We start from the raw sequence: 23,089 nt of genomic DNA on the forward strand, positions 1-23,089 counted from the left end.
TTTTACCATGCCCATGGTCTGCTCTTTATCAAATTACGGTATTGCTTTGCACTTCTCTAACTATATGTTATAATTATGTGGTCTTGTCAGTGTTAATCTTTGGTTTGTCCTGTTTTTTTTTGTGATATCACTCTGGAGGAACATTGTATCATTTCTTAATGCATGCATGCATTTTTAAATGATAATAAACGAGGACTGAATGTCCTCATAATCTAATCTAATCTAATTGTGATGCAATAGCATCTTAAAATTATTAAGTAATAGCCAGTGCTGCCGATTACATTTGTCACACAATAAACCACGAAAAGCAATGACTTCACCCAATAACTACACTTCTTCATCTTGATTAGTGCAAACAGCTCTGTTTCATTACTTAGGTGGTTGTGCAGAATTGTCATGTCTTCTAAAACTTTGACAAATTTCTATAGATGCACAGTGGAGAGTATCCTGCCTGGTATGGAAATGCCAATGTCTAAGAACAGAAAAGCCTACAAAAAATGGTGGATACAGTCCTGTCTATCATAGGCGAAGTCCTTCCCTCCATTCCGTGAACTTCCATTCTGAGGTTGTGGCCTCTGGTCCTAGACTCCCCACTAGAGTAAACATATTCTGTACAGGTCTTTCAATATTCAATGGGCTTCAATGAGATTCTCCTCATTTTTTGTGAATCCCAGTGAGTGAAGGCCCAGAGTCATCAAACATTCCTCATGTTTTATCCTTTTGTTTCTGAGATCCTTCTTGTGAGCCTACTCTGGACCCTCTCCAATACCAGCTCATCCTCTCTTAGATAAGGAGCCCAACAGCTCACAATACTCCCTAATTCAATCTGACCTTGTCTTATAAAGCCCCAGGACTGCATCCTTGCTTTTATATTCCAGTCCTCTCGAAATTAACATTTTGCTGATTTGCTGTCTCTTTGGGGAAAAAAAAACTCTAGCTATACATGCTGAGGAGCTTGTCATTACCTAAAAACATTCTCAGTTTCCACATCACTTAAGTAAATTGGCTCCCTGTTCTGCACGATTCTAATAGAGAGTCAACCTTGTTTACAGAGTTACAGCTTGCAATTTGAAAAGGCACCATTGCTTCAGTTTCAGTGGAAAAGTTTTTTTTCTGTTTTAATGTTAGAACACCATGGAATTGTTTGTTTTGGGAAAAGGGAAAGTGGTATACATAGGAATAGTTGGCATTTGTGCCTTTGAATCTGATGGATTATTAGGGCTTGGTGTGCATATTTGGTCTTGACAGCTTTGAAAACACTGCAAAATCTAAGGAAGATTTATTGTTACTGTACTGCATACATTCAAGCTCTGATCTCTTCAGGTGGTTGTAAACAGTAACTGCAAGGTTCATATATATATATCTTTTTTAAAATCTCAATGAAGAAATGTCCTTTTTTCGTCTGTCAGAAACTGTACCTTTGGAAGGACGTAATGCTGATGATGGTGAATGGAAGGATCGCTTTCTGCAAGCCATGCTCCTCTGGGAGAAAAGTGAACATCAAAACCAGGTCAGGTCGCATGCAGGAGAAAGAGGAATGTGGCTGATTTCAGTCCAATCGGAACCATGTAAATATGACTGACTTGTGGTGGAAGATGAAAGACTTAAATAGTTAAAGTAACTAAGACCTGTTTAGTGTTGGAATCAAAATAAGTCTTTACAACATATTTGATAGTCAAAGTAAATATTGTTTCCACAGTAAATCAGGAAATAATATGCAGATCAAAGAGCATTAGTGGATAAAGCATTCCAAGTCAATGACCTTTCATCAGAACGAAGCACAGATGTTGTGGGGGTGGCGGAGGAGAATGAAAGAGATGATGGGGTGGGGCGGGTAGATGGAATGTAGGCGAGTATGTATGCCAACTGGTCATGCTGAATGTTAAATGTCTAAATTAAATATTGATGTACTCCTGTCATGAATTTAAGGTTCTGAGTGGGATTTTAAAAAAAAACTAAGTAGATCCCTTTATTCAAAGGCTCAATTATATAATAAATGAGTAGGTAAATTCCTGACTACAGAAGTAGTACATTCTTGTCCCTGTAAGAGGAAAGGCAAAGATGACAGGTTTAGGAAACCCTGGTTTACAAAGATATTGAAGGTTTGATCAAGAAAAAGAAGTGTAAGTAGGTTAAAGGAAATTATTATTGAGACACTTGAGACCTATTGGGTATATAGGAGGGAACTTAACTGAGAAGAGCATAAATGGGCTCTGAAGTCATCTTAGCAAGTAGGATCAAGGAAAATACCAAGATCTTTTCTAAGTATATTAGAAGTGAGATGGTAGCTAAGGAAGAAATGGGTCCCAGTTGGGTAATCTATGCATGAGCCAAGGGATGTGAGTAAGATCGAATTTAAATATTAGTATCACTGGAGGAAAGCATTTGGGGGCTAGAGATTTAAAGGAGGCTGCTTCTGCGAAGTGCAACTATATTAGGAAGGAGGAAATATTTGACCAGATTAGGGTGGGTAAATCAACAGGGCTGGCTGGGATCTTTCCCAGGATACGAAGTGAAACAGGGGAGGTGACTGGGTTTCTGGAGATTTACACTTCTTTGGCAGCGTAAGTGGGTGGGGTGCCGGAGGACAGGAGGATGGCCAATGTTGTCACCTTGTTCAAAAAGGGTAAGTCTGGGAACTGCAGGTCAGTAAGCCTTGAATCAGTGGTAGGGAGATTGTTCGGGAAGGTTCTAAGGAACAGGATTTGTGTCCACTTGGAAAGGCAGGGATTTGAATCAGTGGAGTTAGCTTCCTTTTAAGCAAAGGAAATTGTTTCTATAATCTGTTTTTTTTAAATTTGGGTATGGATCTAAGGAGGTGGAAGAAAGCAGGGTTGTAGGTGTTGTATATATTGACTTTGAGCCTTTTTGACAAGGATCTACATCTTAGACTGTTCCCGAAGATTAAGGTATATGGAATGCAAGGATCTTGGCAAACAGGATCCAAGATTGGCTGCGTGATGGATACTTCCCTAATAAGAAATTAACCAGTGGCCTACTGCAGCAGTCAATGCTGGGACTATTATAATATGTACGTATAAATTACTATGTTGAAAATGTAGTGGTAACAGAACAACTGATGGAGTCATAGAGAGCAAAGAAATTTGTTTAAAGGCTTGAATGGTACATCACCTAAAAGTTGGGCAGAGGGGTGGCAGACGGAGTTTAATGCAGAGAGTGTGAGGTTGAAAGTGGTAACAGATGGGTAAGGTAGTGAAAAAGGCATTTGGTATGCTTGCCTTCATAGGCCAGAGCATTGAGTAAGAGTTGGGACATTGTATTGCAGATATACAAAACACTGGTTAGACTGCACTGGATTATTATATACAGTTCTGATTGCCACACTGGAAGGAAGTGATAGCACGAGTGCAGAATAGATTCTTGTCCATATTGCCAAGAATAGAAGACACTAGCTGTAAGGAGAGGCTTATTCCCATTGAAATGTAGGAGGCTAAGAGGTGGACTTGTAGAGGTTTATAAAATTGAGAAGCATAGATGATCGGGATCTATTTTCCAAGGGGAGTAGAGTTTGGGGCACATATGAAATATGAGATGAGAGAATGTTTTCAGTGGTTTTCTGGAATGAGCTGTCAGGAGATGATGGAGGCAGATACAACCATAATGTATAAAAGGTGTGTGTGTGTGTGTGTATATATATATATATGTATGTGTGTGTGTGTATATATATGTGTGTGTGTGTGTATATATCTATTTATGTATATATATATATGTGTGTGTGTGTGTGTGTACATATATATATATATATATATATATATATACACACACACACACACACACACACACACACACACACACACACACACATGTACAGGTAGGTAAGTGGAGTAAAGTGGGCCTAATGAAGTTAAATGAGATTAATGATTAATGCAGATTGATGACAGGATCAGTATGGATAAAGAACGCCCAGTGGGCTTGTCTCCGTGCTGCACAGATCTGACTCCAAATCAAACTCACCAACTGCCTTGTCTTCTTAATCTTAAGTTTATCTTGATCAACAGTGGGTGACACCAGTTCCCTTAAGTTATAGTGAGTAAAATCAGCAGGTAGTATAGGATCATTTAAATTACTGCTCTGTCACTGTGCAGTGAACCTTATAAGATCACTGTGTATATTTGTTGATGACAGGATTAGGCATGGCCTTATGAAATTTGGCTACTGTTTTAACATAGTGCTCCGTCCCTGTGTTAACTTTCATTTTGGGAAAACATCTTTGATTGGAGCTCATCAACACCAGTGAGGTCATCATTTCCTTTGTGAAGAAGGCAGAAAATTGGTGACATTTTTAGTACCTATATTCAATGAGCTTATCAGTTAATACAGTTGGCCCTCCTTATCCGCGAGTTCCGCATGCACGCATTCAACCAACCACAAATCGAGAAAACCCAAAAGTGCTTTTCCAGCACTTGCTGTTCCAGCATGTACAGACTTTTTTTTCTTGTCATTATTCCCTAAACAATGCAGTATAACAACTATTTTACATAGCATTTACATTGTACTAGGTATTGTAAGTAATCTAGAGATGATTTAAAGTATACGGAAGGATGTGCATAGGTTATCGTGGATTGGGATCGAAAAAAAACTGGAAGTTTTCTTACTCAGTAAGTCGGAACAGGTACATCCGGTATCATTTAGCATCAGTTAGTCAAACATTTGTCCTAGTATATAGTATATGTTTTACCTTTCTATGCATATAAAATACTTAAGAAATGTATGTTTCAGCGCTGGGCTCGGGAATGGAAGTTCTCAAGTTCGATCCAGTGACAGAGTGCGCCTGAGTGCGCTGTCCATCCATGCCGGGTTGATGTGGAGGATCAAAAACCCAAAACCCCAAAACCCAATAATTAAACCACTGCGTTGGTTAGTAATAATTGTAGCTTTAATTGAGCAGGGCCTTTCTCATTTTATCCTGTGAAATTGTTCCGATCGTTGATCGACTGTAGCCTAACGCTTTTCCAATGACCGATGGCATTTCACCTCTTTCTGATCACTTTATTATTTCCACTTTAATTTAAATCGTGATCATGATTATTTTCGTGAACAGAAACACTGCGGATTCAGAGCTCCGCCGCCAGGTCCTAATGCCCACCGCACTGAGATAGGTTAAATAAGGTTCAGAGTTCCGCTAGGTCCTAAGGTCCACCGGATTGAGACAGGTTGGAAAAGGCACTTGAGCATCCGGGTTTTTTGGTATCCGCGAGAGGTCCCTGAACCAATCCCTCGCAGATAAGGAGGGCCGACTGTATTTCTTTTTCCATTTTGTTTTCCAGACCCTTATGGAAAAAATTGGGGAACTCAAGGATGTGTGCAGTAAAAAAGAAAAGATAATTCAGTCAACCAAGATGATCGTGAAGTTCAGGGAGGCAAACATAGCATATCTGGAAAAGATTTTGAATAGTTCTCACAGTAATCTGTTTCCAGATGAAAAAGATGCAGTGATCATTGAACTGAAGAAAGAAGTCGAAATTTTAAAAGAGCAGGTAATACAACCAGTAGGAAAGTTGCATTCATAGATTTTTTTTTAAGGCACACACTTGTCTTGAGCAAGTTGCATTATAACAGAGTAATATAATTGAACTGCCGGTCTTTATGAACTGAATTTATAATTAGTTGACTAACCAGTTCGGATCTATGCATTTGAGGTTAACTATACTTTTACAAATAGAATATCAAAAAAATGTAGTTGTGGAAGTTCTTGTGGTCCAAAGTGATGTCCATCATGTGGGATGTGGGAGCTATGCCTTGTTTAGTTCTATTTAGAGGGCCTATCATCCCACCTTCTTAACCTGGTATATGAGCTGCATGGGTTCTACTCTCAGACAGAATTTTAGTTGCTCTCAGTTTTCACCTTGACAGCTTCTTTCCCTCTGCAGTTACATTTCTGAACGGTCCATGAACTCTACCTTCATATTCTTTTTTTGTATTACTTAGTAACTTTTATGTCTTTGCACTGTACTGCTGTTGCTTAAACAACAAATTTCACAATTTAAGACAGTGCTAATAAAATATGATTCTGATTCTAACATGGTCCATCTCTGCTTTCTTCATTTCCATCTAAAGATCAGAGAGACATAAACGTGCATTACAAACCCATAGATATCACAACCGCACTTCCTCCCACCCTGCCTTTTTAAAAACTCCATTCTATCGGCGCTGTTTCTCCGTAATTGTTATATTTGCATTAATAAGTTTGCTCAGAGTTGCCTCTGAAATAACTTTTCTTGTGATCAGTGATATTCCTTCTAATGCAGTGGACAGAGCTGTTGACCACATCTCATCTAATTCCTGCATCTTGGCATTCATCCCTCTCCTGGATAGTTTTTTTTATGGTCTTTGCCTTCTACTCACAGGTCTCAACTGATCATCTATTTCCAACAGCTCCTACAAAGTCCCATTACCAGATGCATCTTTTCTTTCCTTCCCTTCCAACATTTTGAAAGGAATGTATCCTTTACGACTCCTTAATCTGCTCTTCTGTTCCAATGTACTACTTCCCATATTATGGTATTTTTCCAAGCAATTCCAAGTGGTACAACACCTGTCCTTTCATCTCTAAACTTTTCATCATCCAGCGATCCGAATGTTCTTTCCTTCCCACTAATTTTTGCAATGTTATGTGCCTTCCATTTTGCTTTTATTCTGTCTTTGATTTCCCTTGTTATCCACAGTTGCTTCATCCCCTTTTAGAATACTTCTTTGGGATGAATTTATCTTGTGCCTTCTAGATTGTTCCCAGAAACTCCTTCATTACTGCCCTGCCATCATTCCTACCAGTGTCTCCTTCCAATCAACTTTGGCAAGCTCCTCTCTTATGCCCCTGAATTTTTCCTTAACACTTAATCTACCAAGTACAACACCTCACATTTGACTGGACTAAACTTCATCTACCATTTTCCACCCAAATCAGCACTAGTCTGTATCTCACTGAATCCTTTGCCAACCTTCTGCACTATCCCCAATGTTGTCAGCAAATTTGCCGACCCACCCACCCACATTTTCAACAAGTCCATTATTGTATGTATATCACAAACAACAGATGTCCCACTGCGAATCCCCCAGATCCCTGTAGAATACTAAGAGCCATGGTCTCCAGTCAAAATAAAGCCCAATGAGCATTATCCTTTGTATTTTATGGCCAAGTAGTTTCTGAATCCAATTAGCCAAGTCACTGCGAATTCCATGTATCTTGATGTTCAGTATAATATGAGGGATCTTGTCAAATGTCTTACTAAAATCTATATAGACAACATCCACAGCTCCACTTTTACCAACACAAAACTCAATCAAGTTAATAAGTCTGCCATTCACGTGGGACTCACTGACATTATTTCATTGCTTCACATTTTGAACAAAGGAATAAATTAGCTTTTCTCCAATATTCTGAGACCTTGCTGGGGGCTAGAGGGACGCTAAGATTTTTTATGTTGTCTTTTACTTCCTCTTCATCCATGGTTGTGTCACTCTTTCTATAGAATACTTCATCTTTGTGATGAATCCATCCTACACCTTCCAAAGTGCTCTCAGAAACTCCAACATGTTGTTCTGACAGTCTCCCTGCTGATATCCCTTTCCAATCTACTGTGGCCAGCACTTCTCTCATGCTTTTGTAATTCCCTCTACTCCACTGTAATACTAATATATTTGCCTTCAGCTTCTTCCTCTCAAACTGCAGGGTGAGGTCTATCATTTTATGATCACTACCTCTTAAGGTTTCCCTCACCTTAAGCTCCCTAATTAAATCAGGTTTATTACATATCACCCACTCCAGATTTGCTTTTCCCATAGTGTGCTCATAGACAAGCTACTCTTTTTTTAAAAAAAAATTAATAATCATGCAGGCATCCTGCAAATTCCCTCTCTTGGGATCCAGCACCAACCTAATTTTCTTAATCTACCTGACCATCGTACCATTGCCAATTTTACATGCCTTTTCTATTTCTTATTTTAATTTGTACCCCACATCTTTGCTACTGTTTGCAGGGCTTTATGTAATTCCATCAGGGCTTTTTACCCTTACAGTTTCTTAACTATACCCAGAAGGATTCTACATCTTCTGAACCTCTTTCTAAGGATTTGCTCTTTATTTTTCTAACAATAAAGCAACCTCAGTCCTCTGCCTACCTCCTTGTCCTTCCAATACAATGTGTATCCCTGGGTGTTAAGCTCCCGACTGTGATCTTTTCACCATAATTCAGTGATGCCTACAATGTCATGCCTGCCAGTTTTTCTCTATTTATGCAACCTTACTGAGGTTTGTTCATTGAACCTGGTATCTGCAGCACTTCACATTTTGTGCTATTGGTTTCTATCTGCTCCATTTAGCCTCTTTGTTCAGAGGACCTATATACAGCTTATCACATGGGAGACCTAAGCTTCAACAAATCGTAGATATTCCATTTGTCTATGTTTTTCCTTGTTCTCTGTAATACTAACCTGTTTTATAATCTTTTCAGATATTTGACCTGAAGCTCTTGTTTCACTTTACATAGATGCTGCATGGCCTGCTGGGGTTTTCCAGTATCTCTAGTTTTTAGTTTCATTACTAAAGGGTAACTTGATTTGTGTATCAATCCTTGTATAAAGTAGCATACTTTGTTATCAGACTGAGCAAGACCCTCGAATAGCCAGTTATGCAATGGAGAATCGTGCTCTACGAGAAGAAAACAAATATCTGAACTCCTTGGAAAATGTGAAACGTGCCAAGGAAGCGTCACTACAAATGACCGCTAAACTGGAAAGGGCATTTTTGGAAGCCTCAGAGAAAAATGCTGGAGGTAAAAAAAATTTATTTTATATTTTTTGAAATGTATTATATTTATAGTTTGAGAAACAACTGAATTCGTTAACTGTATATTTTAAATGGATATTTTTCTCAGTAATATTTTGCTGTTGTATCCAACATTATTTTTGTTTTGAATTGTTATAAAGTCCTCTGAAATTTTTCAGGTCAAGCGTTTTATCCATCTCCTGTAAAAGTTGAGAACATATCTGCAGTCTCACAACAAAGGCTTAAAGCTCGACTTCTTCAAGCGCAGAATGACTTATCTTCAGTAAAGCAGGAATATGAGGAGTTCCAGGAACTGGCCAAGTAAGTAATTTGGAAGTCTCTTATCAGATCAGTAAATGTAAATCAGACAAAACAATGTTTTCATGCTCTCTATTTTGTTTACTTTGTGTTTATATAGACATGAATCAATCAATTTCAGTGGAAGTAATCTCTTACTCCTTTTTTGACACATTTGAAGAGATCATTGGAAGTAAATTAATGGGACAACAATTTTCCAGAGTTGTAGGCTCATAGTTACACAGCACAGAAAATTGCATTTCTAATTGCACTTGTCTAAACTGATCAAAATATCTATCTGAACTATTTGCCGAGTTTGCCTGTGTTGGCTCCTCCCCACCCCCCCCAACCATTTCTTTTTATCCATGTACCTGTCCGAATTTCTGAAATGTTGTAATTGCACCTGCCTCTACAGCAGCTGATTCCATTTACCCACCACCTTCCTAAAGTTCAAGTCAACTCAAGTAAGTTTTTTTTGTCATTTCAACCATAACTGCTGGTACAGTATACAGTAAAAAGGAGACGTTTTTCAGGACCATGGTGCTACATGAAGCAATGCAAAAACTACATTGAACTACATAAAACAACACGAAAACTACACTAGACTGCAGACTTACCCAGGATTGGATAAAGTGCACAAAACAGTGCAAGCATTACAATAGGCACAGTAGAGGGCATAGTAGGTTGGTTTCAAGCCGGGCTCTAAGTATTGAGGAGTCTGATGGCTTGGGGGAAGAAACTGTTATGTAGTCTGGTCATGAGAGCACAAATGCTTCGGTGCCTTTTGCCAGATGGCAGGAGGGAGAAGAGTTTGTATGGGGGGTGCATGGGGTCCTTCATAATGCTGTCGGCTTTACAGGTGCAGTGTGTGGTGTAAACGTCTGTAATGGTGGGAAGAGAGACCCCAATGATCTCAGCTGACCTCACTATCCGCTGCAGGGTCTTGCAATCCAAGATGGTGCAATTTCCGAACCAGGCAGTGAAGCAGCTGCTCAGGATGCTCTCAATACAACCTCTGTAGAATGTGGTGAGGATGGGGGTGTGGGAGATGCACTTTTCTCAGCCTTCGCAGAAAGTAGAGACGCTGCTGGGCTTTCTTTGCTATGGAGCTGGTGTTGAGGGACCAGGTGAGATTCTCCGTCAGGTGAACACCAAGAAATCTGGTGCTCTTAACGATCTCTACGGAGGATTCGTCGATGTTCAGTGGAGAGTGGTTGCTCCATGTCCTCCTGAAGTCAACAACCATCTCTTTTGTTCACATCCAGAGACAGGTTGTTGGCTGTGCACCAGTCCATTAGCCGCTGCACCTACTCTCTGTACGCTGACTCATCATTCTTGCTGATGAGACCCACCACGGTCGTGTCATCGGCAAACTTGATGATGTGTGTTGCTGCACAGTCGTGGGTCAGCAGAGTGAACAACAGTGGACTAAGCAGACAGCCCTGGGGGGGCCCCCGTGCTCAGTGTGATGGTGTTGGAGATGCTGCTTCCAATCCGGACTGACTGAGGTCTCCCAGTCAGGAAGTCTAGGATCCAGTTGCAGAGGGAGATGTTCAGGCCCAGTAGGCTCAGCTTTCCAATCAGTTTCTGAGGAATGCTGAACTGAAGTCTATGAACAGCATTCAAACATACGTGTCTTTTTGTCCAGGTGGGTTAGGGCCAGGTGGAGGGTGATGGCAATGGCGTTGTCTGGTGAACGGTTGGGACGGTACGTGAACTGCAGGGGCTCCAGTGAGGGGGGCAGCAGGGTCTTGATGTGCCTCGTGATGAGCCTCTTGAAACACTTCATGATGATGGATGTGAGTGCAACGGTAGTCGTTGAGGCAGGACACTGAAGACTCCTTCGGCACGGGGACGATGGTGGTGGCCTTGAAGCACGTAGGAACGACGGCGCTGCTGAGGGAGATGTTGAAGATGTCAATGAGAATCTCAGTTAGCTGGTCTGCACATCCTGTAAGCACTCTGCCAGGAATATTGTGTGGTCCAGCAGCCTTCCGTGGGTTGACCCTGCATAGGGTTCTCCTCACATTGGCCACGGTAAGACACAGCACCTGGTCATTTAGAGGAGGGGTAGTCTTCCTCGCCACCACGTCATTTGCTGCCTCTAAACGAGCGTAGAAGTTGTTTAACGCATCTGGGAGGGAGGCATCACCAGCACAGGCAGGTGGTGTTGTCTTGTAGTTGGTGATGTCCTGAATGCCCTTCCATATGCGCTGCGTGTCGCTGCTATCCTGGAAGTAGCTGTGGATTCGCTGGGCATGTGCACAATCTGCCTCTCTGATGGCCCGGGACAGTTTGGCCCTTGCTGTTGTTAGGGCTGCCTTGTCACCTGCTCTGAAGGCGGAGTCATGGGTTCTCAGCAGCGCACTCACCTCCGCGGTCATCCATGGCTTCCGGTTAGCACGTGTAGTGATAGTCTTGGCCACAGTGACGTCATCGGTGTACTTACTGATGTAGCTAGTCACTGATGCCGTGTACTACTCTGAGTTGGTACAGTCGCCATCAGTAAGCCAAGAGGCAAGATATTCCAATCTTGCCCCTCTCACTGTATATCTATGTCTTGTTGTTTTTGACTCCTCAGCCCCAGTAGAAAAACTGGCCATCCAACTTGTTGAATCCTCGTGATTTTATGTACCTGATATCAATTCAGCTCTGGCTGTCTCCTTCCTGTTGTTTGAGATCCAGCTTACCCTGTTTGCGTCATCTGCAGACTTGAGGCTGCAATGGAATCTGACCATACATTTGTGAGTGTTATGGAATATCGCAAGGGGCTGAGGACACAACCTTGTAGGGCAGTAATGCTGTGGATAGTCGTGAATGAGGTGTTTGTGTTCTGAATATGGCTAAGACTATAGGACAAGACAATAATGTGAAGGACTTGTGCTCCAGAACTAGCTGTGTCTCAAATCAAGCTATTGCTGCATAATTACAGTGCTGTCATTTACCTGACACTGTGAAACAATTACTCTTTCCAAAAAGGGCACATCCAATCCAGCTAATTACCATCCAATCTATCTTCGCTGAATCATCAGCGAGTGATGGTTTCGTTTAGTGTTACTAACCTGCTCACTGCTTGCTTTAGGTTCGGCAAAGACCATTTGGATCCAGGTCTTATCAGTCATGGTCCAAATATTGGACCAACGAGCTGAACTCCAGAGGAGGGGGTGTTTCCTTTGACATCCTGCAGCAATCATACAAGTAACACCACAGATTGGCATCATTACTTGCACAAAGCATGAGGATTGTGTTAGCTGAGGGTCATTCATTCCCATCTCTGACATCACTGTAGGAAGTGTTTCGGGAAGTGCTGTAGGCTAAGCATCTTGAGCTTTCATCAGTGACATTCTTTCCATCAGAAACCAAGTCCAAGAGGAGATTTTTCTGAAATTCTGTTTTTTGTTGTGAACATTTTTTTATAAATGGAGGTTTGTTATTCAGGAAGAAGCAAATGGAATTGGAATCTGAAGTCCACACCCTTGAAAAAGCCAATCAGCATTTAGAAAATATTTTGGAGGCAACTAAATCTCACAAACGTCAGGAGGTCTTCCAGCTGAATAAAATGCATGCTGAGACAATCAAGGTACAAACTGAAATTCATAATCTGTTTAAAATCTTCTTTGCATCAGTAATGCAGAATTCTCAGATTTTGTTTTTTGAAGTATAACTGATTTGAATGTGAATGATTGATTACATAATTTGCATTTGTATTACTAAATCTTGCAAGGTTGTGAAATTTAGCACTATTATTGAAGCATAGAAGAAAAAAGAGCCATTTCCTGTTACAGTTAATGTGTTGGATATCTGAAATAAAGTAATACAGTGAGATTACCCTGCAGGATGTGGTTGTCTGATGTATCCAATGACAGAAGACCTGTGCAAGAGACTATTTAAAGTGGAAAAGCTGTTGCTCTGTGGCAATTCCACTCTCCTGACCTTGGAAGTCTACGTCCATTGATGTGAGTGGTTGTGACATACTGGGGTCTTCCTTGGTTGCGGTGGATAACCATGACTTCTGTGCCTTGTCATGCCTTTCACTCTCCACAGAGTGCGTTGCACAACTGCCTTCGCCTTCTTGGCTGTTGGATTGCACCTGGTGTAGCTCACCTGTCGAAGCGGTGTACCAGGCAGTGGCTGCTGTTGACGCCAGCAGTTACTGAGAGCTACAGGTGAGAGCTGAGTGTCCAGTGGGAACCAAAGGTGAGTAGCTGCCCCAGAATGGAGGCAACAAGCTCCTTCAGAGGCGCTACCCCTTCCTGGACATGACGTGCACCCCACCCGGCAAGCTAACAAATGTTGATTAACTTTTAAGACTGACGTTTTCATCATTTCTTAAGGAACTCTAGTGGATTGCTGTTGCAGTTATGTTTGTTTATGATCTGACTAGTGTGTTTTTAAGGGTTGTTGTGGCAAGCTTTGATTTATCTCCTTGCACTTGTACCAACCATCACTGGTATGAGATTTATAACATTTTGTCTCTAATATTTATTCTGTGCTGCAATAGAACTTGACACCACTTAAGTCTGTGGGCAACCTAACACCTGAAATAATCTTACAACGGAGTCCTGATGGAGCACCTGAAGTTTGTGCAGAGAAAGATAGCGCTGTTATTAATGAGTCTCTGCCACTTGATATGAATGAACAAGCTTATGAAGCTATTGCTGAAGAACTTCAAACAGTTCAGGTTAATGTTTAGTTAAGTATTTTACTGTTCTGTTCCATTTTGAAAGCTGGAACATCAAGGCTAAGGGGCAACCTGATAGATTTATGAAGTTATGAGAGGTATACATTTGATAGCCTTTTAGCCAGGGTGGCAATGTCATATACCAAACGGGATAGATGCAAAGTTAGAAGGGGAAAGTTTAAAGGAGATTTATGAGGCAAGTTTTTTTCATTAAAACTATTTCACTGAGAACTGGATTGGGAAGAAAAAAATTCATTAGAAGAATATGACTAAGAATATTTCACTAGGATGAGTGGAAATAAAATACATAATCCTCACGAAAGGGGAAGTGCATAATTATTTAATAAATGACAAAATTACAGAGTGAAGGAACAGAACCAAGTGGAGAGTCTTGATATGTACAACGCTCTGACATTACTGAAGCTTTCTTGGGCAGTTGTTCCTATTTTGTTGTAATATAATTTTGGTAAATTAAATTGTTTTATTGTCACCTGTACTGATGTACAATGGAACAATTTGTTTTGTGTAGCAATTAGTGCAATGGTTTTCAGTTATAAAACCAGTGTTTGATTCCTGCCGCTACCTGTAGCGTTTGATTCCCGTCGCTACGCCGATTCCCGTTCTCCCTATAACTACTTGGATCTCTTCCAGGTGCTGCAGTTTTCTCCCAGATTCCAAAAAGGTTAAGTCTGGTGAGTTGTGGGCTGCCCTGCACAGTATTTGCTGACTTAATTTGATGCAAATGCTGCATTTCACAGTATGTTTTGATGTGCGTGTGATAAATAAAGCTAATGTTTATCTTTATCCTTTACCCATACGAAGCATCTCATTATTTCATTACATTGAGGTACTACAAGGGAAAACAATAACAAAATACAGAAGAGAATGTCTGTCTGCACTGCAATATGTGCAAGATAATGAGGTATATTATGAGGTTAAGAGTTCATTTCCTCATACTTGGGGGCATTCAATAGTTCTATAACAGTGAGATAGAAGCCTGAATTGAGCCTAGTGGTTTATGTATTTTTGGCCTGATGAAAAGGGAGAGAAGACAGAAGGTCTTTGTTTGGAAGGGTTTTTTGATTATGCTGGCTGCTCGATTAAGGTAATGAGAAATGTAGTAAGTGCATTGAGGGGACACTGATTTTCATGATGTATTGAACTGGGTCCACAACTCTGCAGTTTCTTGCAGACTTGAGAAAAAATGTTGCCATCCTAAGCCATGATGCACCCAGATAAAACACTTTCTCTGAATTTCATTGAGAATTATGTTCAAAAGTACATATAAAGCAAGAAGTTAAAGCTGTTTTTTGGCCTTTAGGGGCAGTTGACTGACCTCCAGACCAAGCTGGATGAAGAAGAGAGAAAAAAGGTGAAGCTTCAGCAAAATATTGACAAACTGGAAAACCATTCCACTAAGTTGAACGAGGTAGACAATTTTCTGAAAACATGCTTAAAATATAAAGTTCTTATTCCTGTGTTCTTTAATTGTTTTTTTTCTATTCTTAAAACAAGCTTAATTTTAGTCCCTATAACTGGATACTAGCACTTATGTGGAGGCATGCCGAATGTGATTTTTTTTTTGATTATGAAGCAGAGAAATTTGAGTTCACTAACCTCTCATCATCCTCTCCATATTTAAGCTCTCCTCCCTCTATTCATTGCTACCTCCTTGTCTTTGCCTCAGTTGCCAGGGTCTTGATCACTGATGCAGCAATCTCTAGTTCTTCTATTCTTCACTAAGTCTTACCCCTTTCTAAATTCATTTCTTCAAGCATCATATCTCAGAAGATGCACTTACAAGTTATTACACATTTAGGCAGCCAACTACTGGGTAAACACAAAATAATCTGCAGATGCTGGGGTCAAAGCAACACTCACAACACGCTGGAGGAACTCAGCAGGTCGGGCAGCATCCATGGAAACGATGAGTCGACGTTTCAGGCCGGAACCCTTCGTCAGGACTGTAGGGGGAAGGGGCAGAGGCCCTATAAGGAAGGTGGGGAGAGGGTGGGAAGGAGAAGGCTTGTAGGTTCCAGGTGAAAAACCAGTAAGGGGAAAGATAAAGGGGTGGGGGAGGGGAAGCAGGGAGGGGATAGGCAGGAAAAATGAAGAAGGAATAGGGGAAAACACAATGGGTAGTAGAAGGAGGCGGGACCGTGAGGGAGGTGGTAGGCAGCTGGGGGAGGGGGCAGAGTGACATAAGGGAGAGGGAGGGAATTACCAGAAGTTGGAAAATTCAATGTTCATGCCAAGGGGTTGGAGACTACCCAGACGGTATATGAGGTGTTGCTCCTCCAACCTGAGTTTAGCCTCATCATGGCAGTAGAGGAGGCCATGTATGCACATATCTAAAAGGGAGTGGGAAGCAGAGTTGAAGTGGGTGGCTACTGGGAGATCCTGTCTGAGGCTAAACTCAGGTTGGAGGACAGACAGGATCTCCCAGTAGCCACCCACTTCAACTCTGCTTCCCACTCCCATTCAGATATGTCCATACATAGCCTCCTCTACTGCCATGATGAAGCTAAGCTCGGGCTGGAGGACAACTACTGGGTACTTGTTTTAGCATTTTCCATAATTCTTGTGCCTAATTATTCCCTCTCCTTCTCCTGTATTTCATTGTTTCTAGTAAAGCATATCCAGCCTAATACTCTTCTAGTATGATGCTCCCCCCCCATTCTCTAATTTAAAGCATTGGTGAAAAATTAGTGGAGGAGCTCAGCAGGTCAGGTAGCATCTATGGAAAGGAATAAAGTTGATATTTTGAACCGAGAATGACTGAAACTAAAGGAGCCAACTGAAGGAAGCAAATGTTTCTCTCCAAAACAGGGCACTTTGAGGGTAGGGCGTAGATTGTGGGGAAATAGCATGATTGGTTAGTGTCAACATTTTTTATGAAGGGGAAAATCATATTGGACAAATTTTCATGTTGTAAACCAGTAGAAAACAAGAGGAAAACCAATTGATGCTTGTTTGAGCTTGAAGGGCTTTGCTAAAATGCTTAAATTATTGAAAGAAATTTGTGGTGCACCTAATCAGCAATGAACTAGTGTGGATGGAGGATTGATAAATGGACAGAAAAGGTTAGGAATAAATGGATCATTCTCTGTTTGTACTGTGACTAGTTGGGTATTGCAGAAACAAGTGCTGGAGCCTGAGCTGTTTCCATCAATGACCTGGAAGAAGGTATCAAATATGTATTCAAGTATATATATTGCAGTGTGGATTGCAAGGAGAATGAAGGAGAGATTACACAAATTGTGTGAAGGGGTGGATGGAGTATAATGTGGGAAAAAATGTGAAGTCCTCCACGAAGGGAAGATTCTCAAATGGTGAGAGAATGAAAGGTTGTGTACAGGCAGGCTTGAATATATATAAAAGTCAATACCAAAGTCTAATAAGCAATTAGGGAGGAAATGGGACTTGAGTGGTTCACCTGGCTTCATCTTCCAGCTAGTCTTCTTCCCGTCTCCCCAACTTTTTATTCTGTCATCAACCCCTTTCCTTAGTCATGAAGAAGGGTTTCAGCCCGAAATATCGACTGTTTATTCATTTACGTTGATGCTGCCTGACCTGCTGAGTTCCTCCAGCATTTTATGTGTGTTGCTTTGAATGCAAGAGATGATAATGTGTGTAGGGCTATTGTGAGATCTTATCTGGAATATTGCACACAGGTCTGATCTGCCTGTCTGTGTAAACAATAGGAATGCCTCAGTTTCAACAGTGATTCTGGGATGAGGCCTGTGTTATAAAAGGAGATATTAAGCAGTTGGGGCCTATATATCCTGGAGTTTAGAAGAATAACAAGTGATATCTCTGAAACATTCACAGTCAGATGGGACTAGATAGGGTAGATACAGGGATGATTGGGTGTCTAGAACCATGGTCAGTCATTTGGTGCAGGGAATAGAAATTTCTGCACTGGATGGTGGTGAATCTTTGGAATTCTCTACCTAAGAAGACTGTGAGGTTCAGTCAATGAGTATATGCATGAAAGTAAATTGTATTTCTATATGCTTAGGGATTCAAGAGATGGGCTTAGTGGAGAAAAATGGCACAGAGGTTAAATATCAGCTTTCAATCTGTTAAATACAGTAATGGGGACAGGGGTGGATGACAGTCAACCAGCTACTTTCTGTGTCCTTGTCCTCAAACTGCTTGTTTTTTTCCCAAACAAGAGCTCCTGCATTCTGCTGGGGACTTTGTGCTTGTGTACCAACAAGCTCATGACTCCATGTTCTGAACCTTTTCAATTGAATGTCTACGCTTGCAGTAATGTTACTAAAACTGCAAAGGCATCTTCCTTGACTGTGATCCTGTTGTGCTAGTGTGACCTATTATTTGAAATTGTGTATTATCTTTCTCCATTGCCTTACTTGTCCTGTAATAAAGGAACATCAGCCATGCCCTGACTTCCCACACTGTTATCTCTGTAATCTTGCTTTTAACTGCCCCACTCCTGCCTTCTGTGTCTGTATGTCTTCCCCTGCCAAATCAGCTGAAAATGTCCAGTCAGTTTCCAACTTGAGTATTGTGAACAGTTCTAGGCTCTTAATGTAAAAGATATGCTGGCATTGGAAAGAGTTCAGAGGAGGTTCACAAGAATGATTCTGGGAATGAAACGGTTATCATACGAGGAACGTTTAATAGCTCTGAGCCTGTACTCGCTGGAATTTAGAAGGATGGTGGGGGGGGGGCAAATCTCATTGAAACCTTTCAAATGCTGAAAGGCCTAGACAGAGTAGTTGTGGAAAGGATGTTTCCCATTGTGGGGGAGTCTAGGACAAGAGGGCACAGCTTCAGGATAGAGGGGTGTCTATCTGAAACAGATGCGGAGAAATTTCTTCAACCAGAGGGTGGTGAATTTGTGGAATTTGTTAATACAGGCAACTGACGAGGCCAGGTTGTTGGGTGTATTTTAGGCAGAGCTTGATAGGTTCTTGATTGGACAAAGGTTACGATTCAGGAACAGCTTCTTCCCCTCTTCTTCCCCTAAATGGACATTGATTCAAGAACAGCTTCTTCCCCTAAATGGACATTGAAGCTATGGACACTACCTCACTTTTTTTTTAATATACAGTATTTCTGTTTTTGCACGTTTTTAAAAATTATTCAGTATATGTAATTGATTTACTTGTTTATTTATTATGTTTGATTTTATTTATTATTATTTTCTCTCTCTGCCAGATTATGTATTGCATTGAACTGCTGCTGCTGCTAAGTTAACCAATTTCACGTCACATGCTGATTCTGATTCTGAGAAGGCCAGGCAATGGGGTTGAGGAAGGGAAAAAAGGATCAGCCGTGATTGAATGAAAGAGCAAACTCAATGAGCCAAATAGCCTAATTCTACTCCTGTGTCTTATTGTCTATGGTCTAATGTTGACCAAAGCTGTAGGTCTCAAGTTGATGCTATAAAATGCACTGGAGCATCTTGAATCTTAATGGATTTTCAAGATGTGCAGTTTTACATATGAAGCACTAGTGTTGTGCCAGTATTTAGGGAAAAGGTGTAACATATGAGTGTGCTTCATGGCTCTAGGTTGTGTACTTGTTGGAGTTTTGAAGAATGAGGGAGAATCTCGTTGAAACATATCAAATATTGAAAGGTCTATCATAGGTGGATTGGAAGTGTAGAAGATGTTATCTATAGTGGGGGAGTAAGTAATCAGAAAGTACAGCTTTAAGACAAAAGGGTGTTCCCTTTAGAACAGAGGTGAGGAGAAATTTCAGTAGACAGGGTGGTAAGCATATAGCAGGGGTCCCCAACCTTTTTTGCACCGCAGACTGGTTTATTATTGACAATATTCTTCCGGACCGGCCGACCCGGAGGTGGGGGCGGGGGGGGGTAGGGTTGCCAACAGGCAAGAGTAGCAGTCACATACGTTGTGTTTACCCCGGGAAAGACTACCATGACCATGAAGCCTTGCGCGGGCACCTGTGAGAATATGCGTGTACATGCCGATTTTTTTCTACAAATCGTTTCTGGCAATTCTGTTCGGGGTGGGGGGGGCGTTAATCACGGCCGGAATAGAAACATAGAAAATAGGTGCAGGAGTAGGCCATTCGGCCCTTCGAGCCTGCACTGCCATTTATTATGATCATGGCTGATCATCCAACTCAGAACCCCGCCCCAGCCTTCCCTCCATACCCCCTGATCCCCGTAGCCACAAGGGCCATATCTAACTCCCTCTTAAATATAGCCAATGAACTGGCCTCAACTGTTTCCTGTGGCAGAGAATTCCACAGATTCACCACTCTCTGTGTGAAGAAATTTTTCCTAATCTCGGTCCTAAAAGGCTTCCCCTCTATCCTCAAACTGTGGCCCCTCGTTCTGGACTTCCCCAACATCGGGAACAATCTTCCTGCATCTAGCCTGTCCAATCCCTTTAGGGTTTCATACGTTTCAATCAGATCCCCCCTCAATCTTCTAAATTCCAACGAGTACAAGCCCAGTTCATCCAGTCTTTCTTCATATGAAAGTCCTGCCATCCCAGGAATCAATCTGGTGAACCTTCTTTGTACTCCTTCTATGGCAAGGATGTCTGTCCTCAGATTAGGGGACCAAAACTGCACACAATACTCCAGGTGTGGTCTCACCAAGACCTTGTACAACTGCAGTAGTACCTCCCTGCTCCTGTACTCAAATCCTCTTGCTATAAATGCCAGCATACCATTCGCCTTTTTCACCACCTGCTGTACCTGCATGCCCACTTTCAATGACTGGTGTATGATGACACCCAGGTCTCGTTGCACCTCCCCTTTTCCTAATCGGCCGCCATTCAGATAATAATCTGTTTTCCTATTTTTGCCACCAAAGTGGATAACTTCACATTTATCCACATTAAATTGCATCTGCCATGAATTTGCCCACTCACCCAACCTATCCAAGTCACCCTGCATCCTCTTAGCATCCTCCTCACAGCTAACACTGCCACCCAGCTTTGTGTCATCCGCAAACTTGGAGATGCTGCATTTAATTCCCTCATCCAAGTCATTAATATATATTTTAAACAACTGGGGTCCCAGCACTGAGCCTTGCGGTACCCCACTAGTCACCGCCTGCCATTCTGAAAAGGTCCCGTTTATTCCCACTCTTTGCTTCCTGTCTGCTAACCAATTCTCCACCCACACCAATACCTTACCCCCAATACCATGTGCTTTAAGTTTGCACACTAATCTCCTGTGTGGGACCTTGTCAAAAGCCTTTTGAAAATCCAAATATACCACATCCACTGGTTCTCCCCTATCCACTCTACTAGTTACATCCTCAAAAAATTCTATGAGATTCGTCAGACATGATTTTCCTTTCACAAATCCATGCTGACTTTGTCCGATCATTTCACCGCTTTCCAAATGTGCTGTTATCACATCCTTGATAACTGACTCCAGCAGTTTCCCCACCACTGACGTTAGGCTAACCGGTCTATAATTCCCCGGTTTCTCTCTCCCTCCTTTTTTAAAAAGTGGAGTTACATTAGCCACCCTCCAATCCTCAGGAACTCGTCCAGAATCTAACGAGTTTTGAAAAATTATCACTAATGCATCCACTATTTCTTGGGCTACTTCCTTAAGCACTCTAGGATGCAGACCATCAGGCCCTGGGGATTTATCTGCCTTCAATCCCTTCAATTTACCTAACACCACTTCCCTACTAACATGTATTTCGCTCAGTTCCTCCATCTCACTGGACCCTCTGTCCCCTACTATTTCTGGAAGATTATTTATGTCCTCCTTAGTGAAGACAGAACCAAAGTAATTATTCAATTGGTCTGCCATGTCCTTGCTCCCCATAATCAATTCACCTGTTTCTGTCTGCAGGGGACCTACATTTGTCTTTACCAGTCTTTTCCTTTTTACATATCTATAAAAGCTTTTACAGTCCGTTTTTATGTTCCCTGCCAGTTTTCTCTCATAATCTTTTTTCCCCTTCCTAATTAAGCCCTTTGTCCTCCTCTGCTGAACTCTGAATTTCTCCCAGTCCTCAGGTGAGCCACTTTCTCTGGCTAATTTGTATGCTTCTTCTTTGGAATTGATACTATCCCTAATTTCTCTTGTCAGCCACGGGTGCACTACCTTCCTTGATTTATTCTTTTGCCAAACTGGGATGAACAATTGTTGAAGTTCATCCATGCAACCTTTAAATGCTTGCCATTGCATATCCACCGTCAATCCTTTAAGTGTCATTTGCCAGTCTATCTTAGCTAATTCACGTCTCATACCTTCAAAGTTACCCCTCTTTAAGTTCAGAACCTTTGTTTCTGAATTAACTATGTCACTCTCCATCTTAATGAAGAATTCTACCATATTATGGTCACTCTTACCCAAGGGGCCTCTCAGGACAAGATCGCTAATTAACCCTTCCTCATTGCTCAAAACCCAGTCCAGAATAGCCTGCTCTCTAGTTGGTTCCTCGACATGTTGGTTCAAAAAACCATCCCGAGGATTAGATATGCCTTTTACATTAAAAGAAGTTGAAGAAGCTTTAGGATCACTCCAAAGTAATAAATCTCCTGGAGAAGATGGTTTTCCACCTGAATTTTATAAAAAATTTAAAGATTTATTATTTCCTCTTCTTATGGAACTAATACGTCAAGCAGAAAAAATACATAAACTTCCAGAATCTTTTTCAACAGCAATTGTAATAGTATTACCAAAAAAAGACAGAGATCCTATGAAACCACCATCATACAGGCCTATTTCTTTATTGCATACGGATTATAAAATAATAGCAAAAATTTTATCGAATAGATTATCTAAATATTTACCAAAATTAATACATATGGATCAAATAGGATTTATTAAAAATAGACAATTGGCAGATAATGTAACCCGGCTACTCAGTATAATTCATTTGGCACAAAAAAGGGATGAGAGGAGTATAGTAGTAGCTTTGGATGCAGAAAAAGCATTTGATAGATTAGAATGGGATTTTTTATTTAAAGTACTAGAAAAATATGGGTTAGGAACATCTTTTATAAATTGGATTAAAACTTTAAATTCTAACCCTAAAGCTAAAGTAGTGACAAACTCTCAAATTTCAACACCATTCCAGTTAAAAAGGTCAACTAGACAAGGTTGTCCACTATCACCTGCTTTGTTTGTATTGGCGATAGAGCCATTAGCAGAACTAATTAGAATTGATCCAGATATTATGGGTTTTAGAGTTAATCAGGAGGAATATAAAATTAATCTTTTTGCCGATGATGTTTTGATCTATTTAACAAACCCACAACATTCGTTACATAAATTATCTTCTGGATTGGATGAATATGGGAAGGTATCAGGTTACAAAATAAATTGGGATAAAAGTGAAATTTTACCTC

The 23,089-nt window shown here is 41.1% G+C and overlaps 1 protein-coding gene across 1 annotated transcript in view; it reads left to right on the forward strand.

Annotated features, from left to right (window-relative positions):
* kif15 (kinesin family member 15) overlaps positions 1–23,089 on the forward strand; it is a 186,375-nt gene that overhangs the window by 67,017 nt on the left and 96,269 nt on the right. Inside the window, exons 12-18 of the mRNA XM_072250391.1 lie at positions 1,410–1,510; positions 5,289–5,498; positions 8,621–8,792; positions 8,965–9,106; positions 12,521–12,662; positions 13,584–13,763; positions 15,085–15,192. Of these exons, the coding sequence (XP_072106492.1) occupies positions 1,410–1,510; positions 5,289–5,498; positions 8,621–8,792; positions 8,965–9,106; positions 12,521–12,662; positions 13,584–13,763; positions 15,085–15,192 (1,055 nt within the window). The remainder of the gene's footprint in view (positions 1–1,409; positions 1,511–5,288; positions 5,499–8,620; positions 8,793–8,964; positions 9,107–12,520; positions 12,663–13,583; positions 13,764–15,084; positions 15,193–23,089) is intronic.

Source organism: Mobula birostris, unplaced genomic scaffold (assembly GCF_030028105.1).
Source record: "Mobula birostris isolate sMobBir1 unplaced genomic scaffold, sMobBir1.hap1 scaffold_296, whole genome shotgun sequence".
In the NCBI taxonomy this organism is placed as follows: domain Eukaryota; kingdom Metazoa; phylum Chordata; class Chondrichthyes; order Myliobatiformes; family Myliobatidae; genus Mobula; species Mobula birostris.